The sequence below is a fragment of the Puma concolor genome, chromosome A1 (assembly GCF_028749965.1).
Source record: "Puma concolor isolate L17-30 chromosome A1, mPumCon1.1.hap2, whole genome shotgun sequence".
NCBI lineage: Eukaryota > Metazoa > Chordata > Mammalia > Carnivora > Felidae > Puma > Puma concolor.
The window spans coordinates 227,852,867-227,867,784 of NC_141667.1; the positions used below are offsets into that span (position 1 = coordinate 227,852,867).

General features: G+C 36.6%; 1 protein-coding gene across 12 annotated transcripts in view; it reads right to left on the bottom strand.

Annotated features, from left to right (window-relative positions):
* Window positions 1-14,918, bottom strand: part of NBEA (neurobeachin) — a 697,478-nt gene that overhangs the window by 72,837 nt on the left and 609,723 nt on the right. For all 12 annotated transcript variants that reach the window (XM_086713686.1, XM_086713662.1, XM_086713695.1 and 9 more), the window contains 2 exons: window positions 14,110-14,250; window positions 3,599-3,718 (listed from right to left, as the gene is read on the bottom strand). In XM_086713686.1, the coding sequence (XP_086569812.1) occupies window positions 3,599-3,718; window positions 14,110-14,250 (261 nt within the window). The remainder of the gene's footprint in view (window positions 1-3,598; window positions 3,719-14,109; window positions 14,251-14,918) is intronic.

Genomic DNA, 14,918 nt, shown 5'->3' on the forward strand with positions numbered 1-14,918 from the left:
AAAGGCTCTTCTGTTTACTCTCGTCCCCTTGATAGGTTTCTGTTAATCAGCTTCTCTTTAAGGAAAGGGTCCAAGTAGCTTAAGATTTCCTAAATGAAAAACAGTACAGAAAGACACCAAATATTACTCAAGAAATGGCAAGATGAATATTATAACAGGCATTATGTGTCTGTAAATGTGATTTCTGGTTTATTTTAACAGCTACACTAAAGCCCCGTGGTACAGTTAATAGTGTTATATGCATTCTGTCAATAATAAGAAAATATCCTCAAACACAATTTCTAATTTACAAGCTTATGACAAGTTCAAGCTGCTGAGAAATTGGACTTGAAAGTATGTCTTAGAGTGATAGAAGACCACTATTAACACTATCATAATTGTATACCTATTGCATCAAATCTGACATTTCAGTTTAATATATTTTGCTGAGAGAGCATACCATTATATGGCTTCCTAGAGAAATCAAATCCAACCCAGACGTTTTCACTTTTCTAATATAATTCACTGCAAGGTTTTAAAGCTGCCATCTCTTTTTTCCCTTTTTTTCAAAAGATTGATGCCCTGGCATCCGTTAATTCCACAAGAGCTCATAATGGGTCAATGAGTCAGTGGTGAGCACCTCCATTAACTGTATTAATTTACACTATGTCACCTTAATGACATTTTGTCACAGCTACCTTTTCTGACATCTACATAGCTATTCAAAAGTAATATAACAACTTTTGAAGGCATTAAGGAATCTTAGTGTAAGAACTCCAGTAAGTTGAATGTCAGTGTTACCAAGACTACTATAGAAAAGGGAAATAAAATAAATAAATAAAAAACTAACTAGTCTGACTTAACTCAGGGGAACTGGCTCCTGAAAGGTCACTTCACCAACACTTCATCTCTGCCCAGCTTGTATTCATTATCACAGGAAGAGAATGATCTTAATAAAGAGAGACAGAATAAAGCCATCTACTCTATTCTAGTTCTTTCTTAAACGATTATCTAAGTAAATACAGCAGACATACTTTTCTTCACAAATGGAACTGCAGTTCCTTAAATTTATATCCAATGCTTTATTTAACAGCTTGGGGATAAGAAATCAAAACCTTAGGTTTTTAACACCCAGTTAGAAAAGCTATTATTGCTCTTGGTAACATATTCTTCCCTGCTAAATGAAGTATTATTTTAGAGGGAAAAAAATACTGTGCGCTTTGATCAGTGTATTTAAACATGAATGTAGAAAACCTCAAGTTACTACCAGTATTGCCAAAAAACTTCTCTAACTTTTCCTTGATGAGGACCCTCAAACTCTGACAGCTATAAATGGAAAGACTGATACATTTGGACACACACACACACACACACACACACACACACACACACACTTGAAATACAGCACAACAAAGACTGAGAAAACATACTTGTAATGCAACTTGATGCAATTTCAAACATCTTTTTCAAATCAATAAGAAAAAGACATATGACCCAACTGAAAAATGGGAAAAGACTGGAGTAAGTTTACAGGTCAATAAATATATGCAAAATCCTCAGTTTCACTCATAATTAATGACATGCAAGCCCAAACAAAGACAACTCTATTTTCACTCACCGGATTAGCAAAAATTACACCATTTATTAAAATAGTGATGAGGGGGGCTGTGGGGAAGGAGGCATCCTCACACACTGCTCTACGGAGTGAATTACCATCTCTGTGAATAATGTTTTGGCAATATCTTTCAAAATTAAAAGTGTGTATAGCCATTTAGCCATTAATAGAAATTAGCCTTTACATATATACCCAAAGTTCATCAAGATGACTTTGCAAGGCTGTTTACTACAGCCTTGTGTTTAACAGTAACAATCAGAAAGACAAGCTATCTATAAACAGGAGATTGTCAAAATAAATTATTGTGTATGTGCGCAATGTGCAGCCTTTAAAAAGAAAGGATCTATATGGAAAGATATTCAGGGTACACCTATCATAAAATATGAAAGGGAATGGAAGATGGGAAAATCCATGCGATGTCAACCTGGGGAAATGAGCTTGTTATGAACTAATTAAGTCCAGGGTTGGGGGAATAGGTCCTGTTTGTATTCAGCACAGCTGCTTGAGGATAAAAAAAGAGAAAAACCTCCCCAGATAGTGATGGCCACTATCATTGGTGATGTGACCCCCAGGAACCAAAGCAACACAATGGTAACAAAATGTATGCATTTCTTAAAAGTTCTACAACAGGAATATGCCGGGAGAAATCCTAGCAGTTTTAAGAGGGAAAAGCCTGGTATGAACATTGGTCATCAGAGACTGACCTGTAACTTGGTGAGATATTTTTGGTGATAAGAAGCATCAATAAAGTTCTCAGGATAGAAAATAAGTCTAAAACTATGTAAATTAGAGTGATTAACTGATCTGTGAGTAGGTTTGTAGGGGTAGATCTTTGAATTAGGCTGAAAAGCCAATTTTCTTTTTTGTGATGATGTCTAATGAGAGTGAGCAGGCATTTTCACGTGAAAAAAATCTGATACAATGTGGATACAGCTCCGAATTATCTTTGATAGCAATAAACAAAATGTATGGATTAGCTACACACTTGTTAGATCCATTTTGTTTGTTTTCCACTTTTGAAAAGAACTGAGCAAAGTTGTACTCATCCAGTTTTCTTACAGTTCCATAAGGTTGTAATTGCCTTGTTAAAAATGTTTGCAATAGATAAGCAAAAATATGAAAATTTTGACTTTAGTTCACTGCCTTTTGTTGGATTAAGACCTTAAGTGTAATAATACCATAATATTTTTTTTTATCTAACAATATGAGTGGCAGTGATGGGGAAAAATCTGCCTTGAAGAAAGAGGGCTTAGGATAAGAAACACATATACCTATGCAATAACCTGATCATATCTCATTATCAGAGAAAAAGATGAGAGAACAAATGTATTTTATTGTTTTGAATACAACCTTTTTTTTTCTTAAACAAAAGCCTATGTAAATGAATAACAAATCTTTGTATTTAATAATAGTTAAGTAGTACCAACTGTAAAATTACTCCGCTCCCTGGCTGTTCCTCAGTATCGTGTGTGTGTTGGTTTAATCTAATGTGTATTGTTGCATAGTATCCCCAGGCACAGTCAAGTAAAAGCTAAGGCTGTACAGAAAAGCCTACATTTTAAATGGGTCTTGTCATTAATGCTTTATTAATTGCCCCAGGCTACATAAACCCAAAGCTGGGCAAGCTATAACAATATGACACATTAAGGTCAAATCCAATTCCTGCTGTGTTTTATGGAATGGGCCAAATATTGAGTTAACAGCAGGAAAAGCAATTTATGGCCTTTTCTTTCCATCTCCAGATTATTCGATCTAAATTAGATAGGAATTTTTTGAAATAACGAAAATACCTTAACTGAATAACATAAATGAATTCTGAATCATTTTCTGTGATGCTCATGATTATTTCCTCTCGTTTCCTTTTAGGTTAGATGTGCCACATGATTTTAAAGTACGATGGAAGAAAACTGTAGTATAAAATGTCTTATATAGCCAATTACATTAAAAAATCAAGATTTCAGCACTTTTGAAATTAAATTAGTATCAACAAATAAAAGAGCCTACCTTTACATCAGAAGTATCTCTCTGACTGGTTCTCCATGACCTTGCAACCGATGAGAAGGTTCGATCTGGATGGTCAAATTTTCCATCATTTGCATTGAGGAAGAAGGTTGTGAAAGGTTCCTGAGCAAAAAGAAGAATCAGGAATTTGACCCTTCTGAACACAACTGCCCTTGTTCCACCCGAAATAAAATATGACTGTCTTTGAAACCCTCACGAGGTCGGAACAGTGCAGGGACCTGGAAAGATGCCTACATCCAGGAGTCAGGAGGTACCTGTCTGGGCCTGACTGGGCTGCTGAGGCACTTGTCACAAAATGTCAGTCCATTTTGCTTCTTGGGCTTCAGTCTTCTGACCCATAAGATGATGGAATACTAGTGCTCTATGATTTAATGATGAATGACTTTGCATTATTATTAGTTTATAACTCTGATTTCTTTCTAATAACTAAGGCCATACATAATAAGAAAACCACTCCGGCACTGTTCACTGCACTGTGGAATTAGGTAGGGAATGGCCACCTTAGATTACCTATGAAAGTCCACTAAAGTACTTGTACAATATTACGGTCTGATGATCTTTTTTAAAATGCAAAGTTCTGCTTAAAATCCTCCAATGGCTTAGGAGAAAGTCTAAAACTATTCAGTTTGTCTTAAAAGGTCCTGAATGATCTGGAAAATTATCTTTCCTCTTCCTTTGTTCACATTCTAAGGTTGTGCCACATTGCTCTCACTTCCTGTCCCTTGTAGGTGATGTTTCCTCTGCCTGGTACCAATTTATTCCTTTCCCTCACCATCCTTACTTGACTAAGTTCTTTCTATCCTTTATGTCTCAGCCAAGATGTCATTTTCTCCTGACTTTCCTTGATTTGCCAAGATCTCCAGTATGAAAATACAGGTTGTATGAAAATATACAACCTATATTTTCTAAATACATCACTGGAACACTTGTCACACTATTTTTAAGTGATTTGTAACTTGTCTATCACCCCCTCCCCCACATGAACAGATTCCATAACTGTCATGTTCACTGTTTTATCTCCAACACTTAGAACAATTCCTGGTACATAGAAGTTGCTCAATGTATAACCTGGCAAAGAAATGAATGAAATAAAATTAAGTGCAAATAAGACTAGATAAACTCGAGTCCCTTTGGTATTGTGTCATTATTACCTCACAAAAACAGTGTCTGCCACCCAGTACATGTTCCCATGGCAGAAAACCTAGGGATAACTATCTGCAGTCCTAATCATTTAATTGTAATGTTTTTTTGTGTGTAGTTTTTGTGTTGGAAGAAAGACATTATTTCTGATGTCATTAAATTTGTTTCTGAAATTTATTTTTTTTATTTTATCTTAATGTTTATTTGTTTTTGAGAGACAGAGGGAGACAGAGCATGAGCATGGGAGGGGCAGAGAGAGAGGGAGACACAGAATCCAAAGCAGGCCCCAGGCTCTGAGCTGTCAGCACAGACCCTGACGTGGGGCCCGAACCCATGAACCGTGAGATCATGACCTGAGCCGAAGTCAGACGCTTAACCGTCTGAGCCACCCAGGCACCCATTTCTGAATTTTAAAAGATTAAATGACATTCATTCTTACCAAGGCTTTCTTAGTTTTAACTACAGGTATAACACAGATAAATATATATTTCTTTTTCTGTGGTTTGATTCTTTCTTAAGTCTAGGAGGAATGACATATCACCCCTAGGTTCAATAATGCTAAGAAACCTCCACAACATTTTCCTAAATGGTTATTTTTCTTTAACATATAATCCCTCTTAATTCTTGTATGTCTACAAAGCATGACTTTGCCCCTTTGAACGTCTCTTGTTGCCGTTAGCTGTAAGGCAACAGCTACAAACACTCATTGTCCTCAGCCTCCTCCTGAAATTTAGTGTGGCTAGATGTCATCAGTGTTATAAGTTTGTAAATATCAGCAATATTTTATGTTCAGTATTGGATGATAGAAAAGTATGATCAAAGATATTGGATGAAGAATGATATAACAATAAATAGAGGAAGGTATTACTGATTCACCTGTAAATCAGATAGGCATGCAGGAAGTCCATATTGCTGTTTAAGATTTTAAGTGACATGAAAGACAAATTGATGTCACTGAAATTAAGTTAGGAAGAAAAATTTTTTGAGATGACCTTCACTAATTAATTTGCTTTGTAGATTTTTAACTCACTATTAAACATTAGGTAATTAATGTGGTGTAGCTTATCACTAAATTACATTAATTAAAGTAGGGATCAAAACAAGTCTAGAAGTAGCAATGGTAAACGGAATGAAAAATGACAGGTCTAAATCTGAATCTTGGTGGAACACACCATTTCCTTCTTTTAGGCAAGTTATTTAACCTTACGTAGCGATGTTAAATAACTATGCTTCGGTTCCTTCATCTGTGTTAATTGGGAAGGACAACACCTTGGGGATAATTATGGGAATTAAATACAATGAGATAATATTGGGAAAGCTTGGAGTGGCTCACCTGACACAGAGTTATAAAAATGACAACAGCTTTATGCACCATGTCGAGTATTCACTGGGCCTCATACCAGACTGCCAGTTCACCAGACAACCTGACCAGACTCTTAGTGCCTTAGGTCTCATTCATCTCTGCATCCTTAGCACCAAGTATTGTGCTTGGCTCATGGTTTGTGTTTCATAAATCTTTCTTCAGGGGCACCTGGATGGTTCAAGCGTCAGGCTGTTGATCACGGCTCAGGTCATGATCTCTCGGTTCATGGGATGGAGCCCCACTTTGGGCTCCTGCTGACAGTGTGGAGCCTGCTTGGGATTCTCGGTCTCCCTCTCTCTCTGCCCTTCCCCTGCTCTCTTTCTCTCTATCTCTCAAAATATAAATAGGGGCACCTGAGTGACTTAGTCGGTTGAGCGTCCAACTTTGGCTTAGGTCATGGTCTCACCGTTTGTGGGTTCGAGTCCCTCATCAGGCTCTCTGCTGTCAGTGCAGAGCCTGCTTGGGATCCTCTGTCCCCCTCTTTCTCTACCCTTCCTCTGCTTGCTTGCTCTCTCTCAGAAATAAATATAAAAAAAAAGATTATAAAAAAAGTAACTTCAGAATCCACTTCTTCATTATTCTAGGATGCCAATGTAAGGTGCTTTTATTTTTTTGTTTTTCTCTGTGGGTCATAGGCAGGGATTAATTTACAGGGATGGGACTCGTCTCTACAATTTTTAACCTATTACACTGAAGTGAGCGAAGACCCATTCATACGTGCAAAACCTTACTTTTCATCATCAGCCACTAAAAGCTGATCTCTATCCTGACATAAATGATAAAGTCCTTCCAGGTTTTCAAACCTTAACAAAGGTATGTCAAGAATAGCCCAGATGGGCATAGCAAAAAGAAACATGAAATTAGAGAATTACTTTTGTTTTTGGTCATGAAGTCTATGAAACTGGTGGCACCCAAAAGCGGAGAATACTGAATGCCACATTCCACAGTTTTAAGTAGCTTTTAAAAAGATCTGATTAACAACTGTTTTAAGGTCACACAGTACATTACTGACAAATATTGTCATTATTCCTGAAGGCCTCCAGCTGCAACAGTGGTTGAGTACGAATAGAAATTGATAACCTATTTGATTCTAAGTGAGTATTGATCTTTCAAGCTCTGATTACCGTGGAGATTACCTTTTCCCATGTGTTTCCTTATTATGTTCAAGGCACAGTGGAAGGCTCTTCTTTTTCCATTTAGGCTAACATAGAGGATTAAGTGGTATATGAAGCTTAAGAAACTTTTATATTTTTTCACCTAATATGCTGATTTGACCATTTTCTACATATACATTACCACAGTAGATGATTTATCATTATACTAGAAAAGCTTTCTGTTTGCAAGATGTACAAATGAATAAATATTAAGTAGAAATTTCAGAAATTAAAATGCTGGCATTTCTTGGGCTTTACAAACTTCCTGTTAGGTCCTGCAATACTAATGGTTGATAGCATTCCTCCTTCTCCTAACTACATCTACCCTAAGATCACTTCCTATCTTCCAACACTGCTTTAGTACTAGAAAACCAAACTAGCTAGGCCTGCGCTGGGTAATACCTGTCCCACTGAATTTTATCATCACTTTTATCCCCTGCAAAGATACTACTAACAACCCTTCTTGCTTTTCAATGATTACAGATTGATCAATTCCATACTGGGCAATCTAACTCTGTTCCCCTGTTTCTCTTCTCTTCACTCAACCCCTTTATTTTCTGTCTTCTATAATATTTGCTCCATAATCTCGTAAGTCTTTTCTTAAGTCCCTCTCCCCTGTACCTGCCTTCTTTTCCTTCCTTTCATTTCAAGCAAATCCCATTCATGGGTAATGGGCAGGGTTTGGTACATAACTATACCAAAGAAGAGGTGTATATCTTGAAGTGACACGAAGCATAATAAAGATCAAAGGGAAGGGAAATAAGGGCTACTGAGCACCCTTCTGTCCTCAGCACTGTATTATCTCAGTTAATTCAGTCCTCATGATTATCCTTCAGAGTAGGTATAATGGTTCCCATTTTACATTTGAGAAATTCAGCATTACATTCTAGGAAATGGAGGAACCGTTATTTGTATTGTGCATTGTTTACAAGTTTATTTTCTCACATTGCTTTCAAATGAATCTAGATGTATCTTTTAGAATCTTCAAAAAGACTCTTGTAACTAACCTACATACTTATTATAAATCAGGTGTTTGATTAAAAATTCCAAATCTTTATGGAGCTTCCTCAAAAAGTTATTAATAGAACTATAATATGACCCAACTATGCTATTTCTGGGTATTTGTCTAAAGAATACAAAGAGACCAATTTGCAACGATACATGTACTCATATGTTCATCGTAGTATTATAATTTACAATACTGAAGACATGGAAACTACTTAAGTGTCCATTGACAGATGAGTGCATAAGGAAGTTGAGGTACATTTACACAGTAGACTACTACTCAGCTATAAAAGTGAATGAAATCTTGCCCTTTGTAATAATATGGATAGACCTTGAGTGTATTACACGCTAAGCAAAGTAAATCAGATAAGGAAGGACAAAGATTTCACTCATATGGAACCTACAAGCAAAACAAATGAACGCATGAAATAAAACAAAAACAAATTCGTAGATACAAAGAACAGACTAGTGGTTCCCAGTGGGGAAAGGGTTTGGGTGGTGGGTGAAATGGGTGAAGAGGGTCAACTGTGTGGTGGTGGATGGTAACTAGACTATGTAGGGAGTACAGATGTCAAATCATAAAGGTGTATACCTGAAACTTACATAACAATATATTCAGTAGCATTATCTTTTGGTTTTAATTACAATACCTGCAAAAGTGTTTCCACTATTTCTTCACTAGAAAGATACACTTTTAAAGATATAGTATGGTGTGAACAGGCTCTTGGGTAGGCTTTCCAAAAAAAAACCATAATTTATTTTTAAAAGTCCCAAATTCCAAACAACTAATTTATAAGTGAACTTTTTTTGCACAATCTATTTAACTTCCTTAAAGATTATGACTAAATATTAGACAAATGAGATTTGAATATGTAGGTGGAATATAGTGAATTTGGAAGGTGAATAGGTTACTGAGGGATGTAAAGGTCAGAGAGTAAGATTTAATTACTTTTGTGTATATGTTATACACTATATGTTCAGGGTAAGATTTAAAGTAAAAACATTCCAAGTTAAGTGTGCCTTTTATGCTGGTTAGTATCTGGGGAAACTCCAAACTCCACCATAATAGTTAATTCATCATTTGCCCAATGGCTGCTATCAAGGAATAAGCTTTACAGAGTCTGGTAATTCAGACAAGTGACTTCACTGTTAGTTTGTCTAAAATAATATTTTAAATTTAAAGTAATGAGATATGTAGTTGATTAGCATCTTAAAGCAGTTATTATCATTGTTGTACTCAATAAACTGATTGAAACAAATAATGAGTTTAATGACTTTGGGTCCAAAAGACTTGAAAGGTAAAGGGCAAATACTTTCACCTGTGTTTTGTTTTTTTGAACAAAGTCTTAGCGACATGAATCTTAATGCATTTTCTACTTCTTAAACTCCATGGGATAGGAGTGAGGAAACCACAATTCCCTGGGCCATTAGGTTAAACACTTACTAAGCTATTAGACCAGGATACCTCTATTTATAACAGCGTGACATAAGATGTGTCAGCTAAATGAGTCCCCATAAAAGCAGTCCTATAGATCTGTTCTGTCCAATACAGTAGGCACTTGCAACATGTGACTCCTGAGTACCTGAACTATGGCTAGTTCAAACTGAATGTGCTCTAAATATAAAAGACATTCTGGATTTCAAAGACTTAGTAGCCCCCAAAAGTAAAATATATCATTAAAAATTTTTATGTTGGTTAAGTGTTGAAATTATAACACTTTGAATATACTGGGTTAACAAATATGTTTGTTAAAATTAATTTCACCTATTTCTTTTTACTCTTAAATGTGGCTACTAAAAATTTTTTTTTTTTTTAATTTTTTTTTTCAACGTTTATTTATTTTTGGGACAGAGAGAGACAGAGCATGAACGGGGGAGGGGCAGAGAGAGAGGGAGACACAGAATCGGAAACAGGCTCCAGGCTCCGAGCCATCAGCCCAGAGCCCGACGCGGGGCTCGAACTCCCGGACCGCGAGATCGTGACCTGGCTGAAGTCGGACGCTTAACCGACTGCGCCACCCAGGCGCCCCTAAAAATTTCAAATTACATCAGTGACTTGCATTCTATTTCCATGGTGCAGCACTATTATAGGTAATACTAGAAGAGGATGTGTAGAATGAATGTGCATAGAATTTCTGCCATACTCTTGTACAGATTCAAATTTGTACTCCATTTCACTGGAATAATAAATCAATTCAAGGATGAATTATCATTTATGTCTTGAGGAAGTATTTAGCTTTATTAGAGATACAAGATTGTTAACTTAAACCAAGCTGTTGATAGCAAGTATTTTTACAGATTGACACAAATAAGTCTTCTAAATCTGGCTTCAGTCTAATTTGATCACACAGAAACCACCAAATACCAATTTATATATTTCAAAATAATATCACATATATAATCTCAATTAAATCTCAAACAACCCAGTTGAAATGTTCTTTCTGAAATGATTCCTGATTTTTTTTTTTATCACCAAAATACCTGAGAAAGGTGTCTTACTCTCCTTATCGCAGTGGCTCACTACAGCAATGACTGTCCCTGATGGAACCCAAGGTGATATGAAAAGACCTCCCACGATGAATATCTCTGGTTTCACTGCTTTCTACAAACTTCCTTTTCTAACAGTTTTGGAAGTCCCTTTGAGAATGAACTCTATGAAGCCAAATACACAGGAGGTATATCTCAAGGGTTGCTTAAGCCCCAGTATCCCTTTTCTTGCTCTGTAGAGTGAATTCTAAGCAGCAAATATAACTTTAACTTTACTGACACACTTTTTCTCTAGGTTCTTTTTTTAACCCCTTTGCTGATATTTTTATTATAACATTTGTAACATGCACTGCTAATCAGTAATTTCCCACTGGTGGTGGTAATGACAGAATTTGGTTTCATGGTCTCACCATTTGGTGATCAGAGAATTTATTAGCCTTTTTGTTTTCCGGTCTGCCTATTTGTGAGCCCAAATCAAATAAGAACATATTTTATGTCCCTTGTAAAGGACACCAGCTCCTTGAAACCTTGACTGGTAATTTTTTGTGTTTCTGTGTTTTGTTTTGACCTGTGGCTGACATTACAGGATAGAAGCTATAAGTCCTCAATATATTTGTGTGTCTGTAATTCAGAAAAGCCTTTAACTCTTGTGTGAGTGTGAAGTATTTCCCTACATCTGGAGTGTATTAAAAAATTATTACAACCCATAAACCAAGGTACTCTGTTCTGATTGGTTTATAGGGGTAAATGGGCACCTATTTAAATCTCATATTCCTCAAAAATTAACAGAAAATAAAGAAATAGAAATTGTTATTCTTTAAAAGTGCTAGAGTTAAAAAATATTTCTTAAGAAACCGTTGGCTCAGGAAAAAAAAAGAAACAGCTCAGAAACATTTTTATAAAAGAATCTGAGTTCACGTAATTAAGGTAAATCTTTAGAAAATTAGACAATACCTTTGGGCTAAAAAAAGTTTTATGTATTTTTCTTCAGTTTATAATTACAGAGTTTATTTATTTTTATTTTTTTTTAACATTTATTTATTTTTGAGACAGAGACAGAGACAGAGAGAGACAGAGAGCATGAACGGGGGAGGGGCAGAGAGAGAGGGAGACACAGAATCGGAAGCAGGCTCCAGGCTCTGAGCCGTCAGCACAGAGCCCGACGCGGGGCTCGAACTCACGGACTGCGAGATCGTGACCTGAGCTGAAGTCGGCCGCTTAACCGAGTGAGCCACCCAGGCGCCCCCAGAGTTTATTTTTAAAATAAGATTTGGGTTTATTTTCTCATAGGTTAGTTAAACTTAACTTTTTAAAACTACTCATACTGCTTTAAGATTATAAAAAATATAAAATTTGTGTTAAGTTAAACTGGGTCATAATTCTGACACATCTTTTTTTGTGATAAGAGTAATTACAGCATATTACCTATCAGTGATTTACAAGCTACTTAAAAGATACTCATACTATATTTGTGGTGAGTTCAATTTGTCCCCATAACAGAGAGAATGTTTGAGAAAGACCTCCAAACTAAAGCTGCCATTTAGGCAGAGAAAAAAAAAATCTTTGAAAATAGAAGATGCGGTTCCAGGTACACACATTTTCATGTAGGCTACTTTACTGATGTGCTTCTGAGGCAAATCTGTCTCATGAAAAAGAGTGGTATGAGCTATATTTTGGTAAGGAGAGAAGACATTGTTGACTATATTGATTTACAGATTTGGGTTAGCATTCCATAATACTCCTTGGTTGCTTATAGTAAAAAAAAAAAAGGGGGGGGGGCGCCTGGATGTCTCAGTCAGTTAAGCGTCTGACTTCGGCCCAGGTCATGATCTCACAGTCCATGAGTTCAAGCCTCGCGTCAGGCTCTGTGCTGACAGCTTAGAGCCTGGAGCCATTCTGTGTCTCCCTCTCTCTCTGCCCCTCCCCAGCTCATGCTTGCACTCTATCTTTGTCAAAAATAAACAAACTTAAAAAAATAAAAAAAAAAAATCAGACCATCTGACTCCAGTAACTGCTCTTAACTAGACGGGATTGAAGAAGGCAAGACGAAAGGCAAGAAGATTTGTTAAGGGCTTCTGCAGTAATCTAGATGAGAAATAATGGGAACTTAAACTAAGGAAATGCCAGGGTTAATAGAGAAAGGAGACTGTGGAGATATTTAGCTGATAGAACCTATCTGATGTGATATCTGATTGGATGTAGCAGGCTGCCAAAACAGAGATAATATCTAGATCATGTTAACTCTGTGAGCGATCACATCATTTATTTAGGTTGGAAATACAGGAAGAACCACAACAGGTTTGTGAGGAGATGAGAAATTCACTTTTGGAAATGGTGTTTATGGTATTATGAGATGTTCAGGTAGAAATATCCAGTAGGCACTTGAAAATAAAGGTTGGGAGCCCAAGAGAAATGCTTGCAATGAAGACAGAAGCTGGAAGTCGTTAGCTTATAATTGAATGGCATAGCCCGGATAAAGTATACAGAAAAATCCTGGGGACCAGAAACACTGAGAAAAAAAATACCTGAGCATGAGACTGGGAAGGGCAGTTAGGATGGTAGGAGATAAACCAGGAGAGGATATTGTCTAAGGAACCATGGAAGGGAAGACTTTCAAGAAGAAGAAAGTGAACAATGATGCCAAATGCTTCATTCAGATAGATCACGGTATGAGATGGGAACCATAACTTGTGACTTCTGCAACAACAATTCAGTGAAGTGATGGGTGTGGAAGCTGAATAGCCAGGTTAAAGACTGAATGAGATGTGATGAGCAGAGATGAGCCTAGCACAATGCAGTTTAGTGGAGGCTGTGTTAACATGTGACTATGCAGGGAGAGAACGTAACTGCAAGGTTGGTGGGGATGGCAAGGAAGCTTGCATGGATGTGCATACGTGTGCATACATGCTACGTATGTATGTGTATGTGTGCGTGTCTATGTGTGTATGTATTTGAAAGATCAGAGAGACCTTAATGAGTTAGGAGAAATAAAAAAATAACAGAAAGAAGACTTTCAAACATTTAGAAATTGTTCTTGAAGTATACTGTCCAAGAAGCAAGACTGAGAGGGCCAGGGGAGAGTGCCAGCTTGTGACCTTCAGTGGACAAAGGAAACAGTGGATATTAAGGATGCACTCCAGGAGTCTGGTTCCTTTAATAACTGGTTTAGGCTTAAGAAGCTCACAATAATCTATCTTCCTAACCCGAGTTTGCAAATGAGAAAACTTATTTTCAAAAAGGATTCAGGTCTTGCTAGAGTTTGAAATCTCTCGTTTCTACTTCACTGGTCTCTAACCTTTGTTTAAAACAAATAACAAGTATAGTAATTTAATGAAGATACTCACAATTCGAACAAGCCAGGATAAGGTAGATGTTGCTGTTGAGTAATGTGTATTATAATGGTAGGGGGGGCTTTGATCATCTTCCCATGTCTCATAACGTTCTGCATAAAACACAGCTCTCTTTGGGTTCAAAGCACCGATTGGCTATACAAAGAGAAAAGAAGACTTTCACTTAATACAGTCATATTAAACATTCTATATTATAACTATTTATCCTGAAAGTATTTACCATCCATTCATTTAACCATAGAGCATAAAGAAATTATTTTGTATTATGTTTCATCAAATTTGATTTTTATATTGATTACTTGCTAAAAATCTCTCAGGAGGATGACTTATATGTGCACAGTTTCTGGATTTACAAAAAGTTTCAGCAAACTGGATTACTAGGAACGATCCAGTTTAAACTATCAAGGCAAAACCCAATACTTTTAATGTCATTTTCCTGCCTCCGTAACAATAATCATAATAAAAGTTTAGCTTGATCATAGGAAATCCACTGAGGAGAAAGTGAGGAAGTTGACCATGTGATAACCATATTAGAGAAAACCTTATCTTACTAGAGGGCCACCCAGATTGTGAAAGATAATAATGACCCATAAGGAAACCCTGTTGGAATGCTAGTTCCATTCTGTTACTATACAAATGAATCATGTATTCTTTTTATTAAGTGAAAGTACAAACCTAAGGCTGATGAAAATAATCCAGACAATTCAGATTCCCTAGAAAGCATTTTGTAAGGTCACTAAGACCTTTCCTATCAGTACCACCACACTCCCAATTATGATGTTAATCCCTATAGTGAAGCTCAG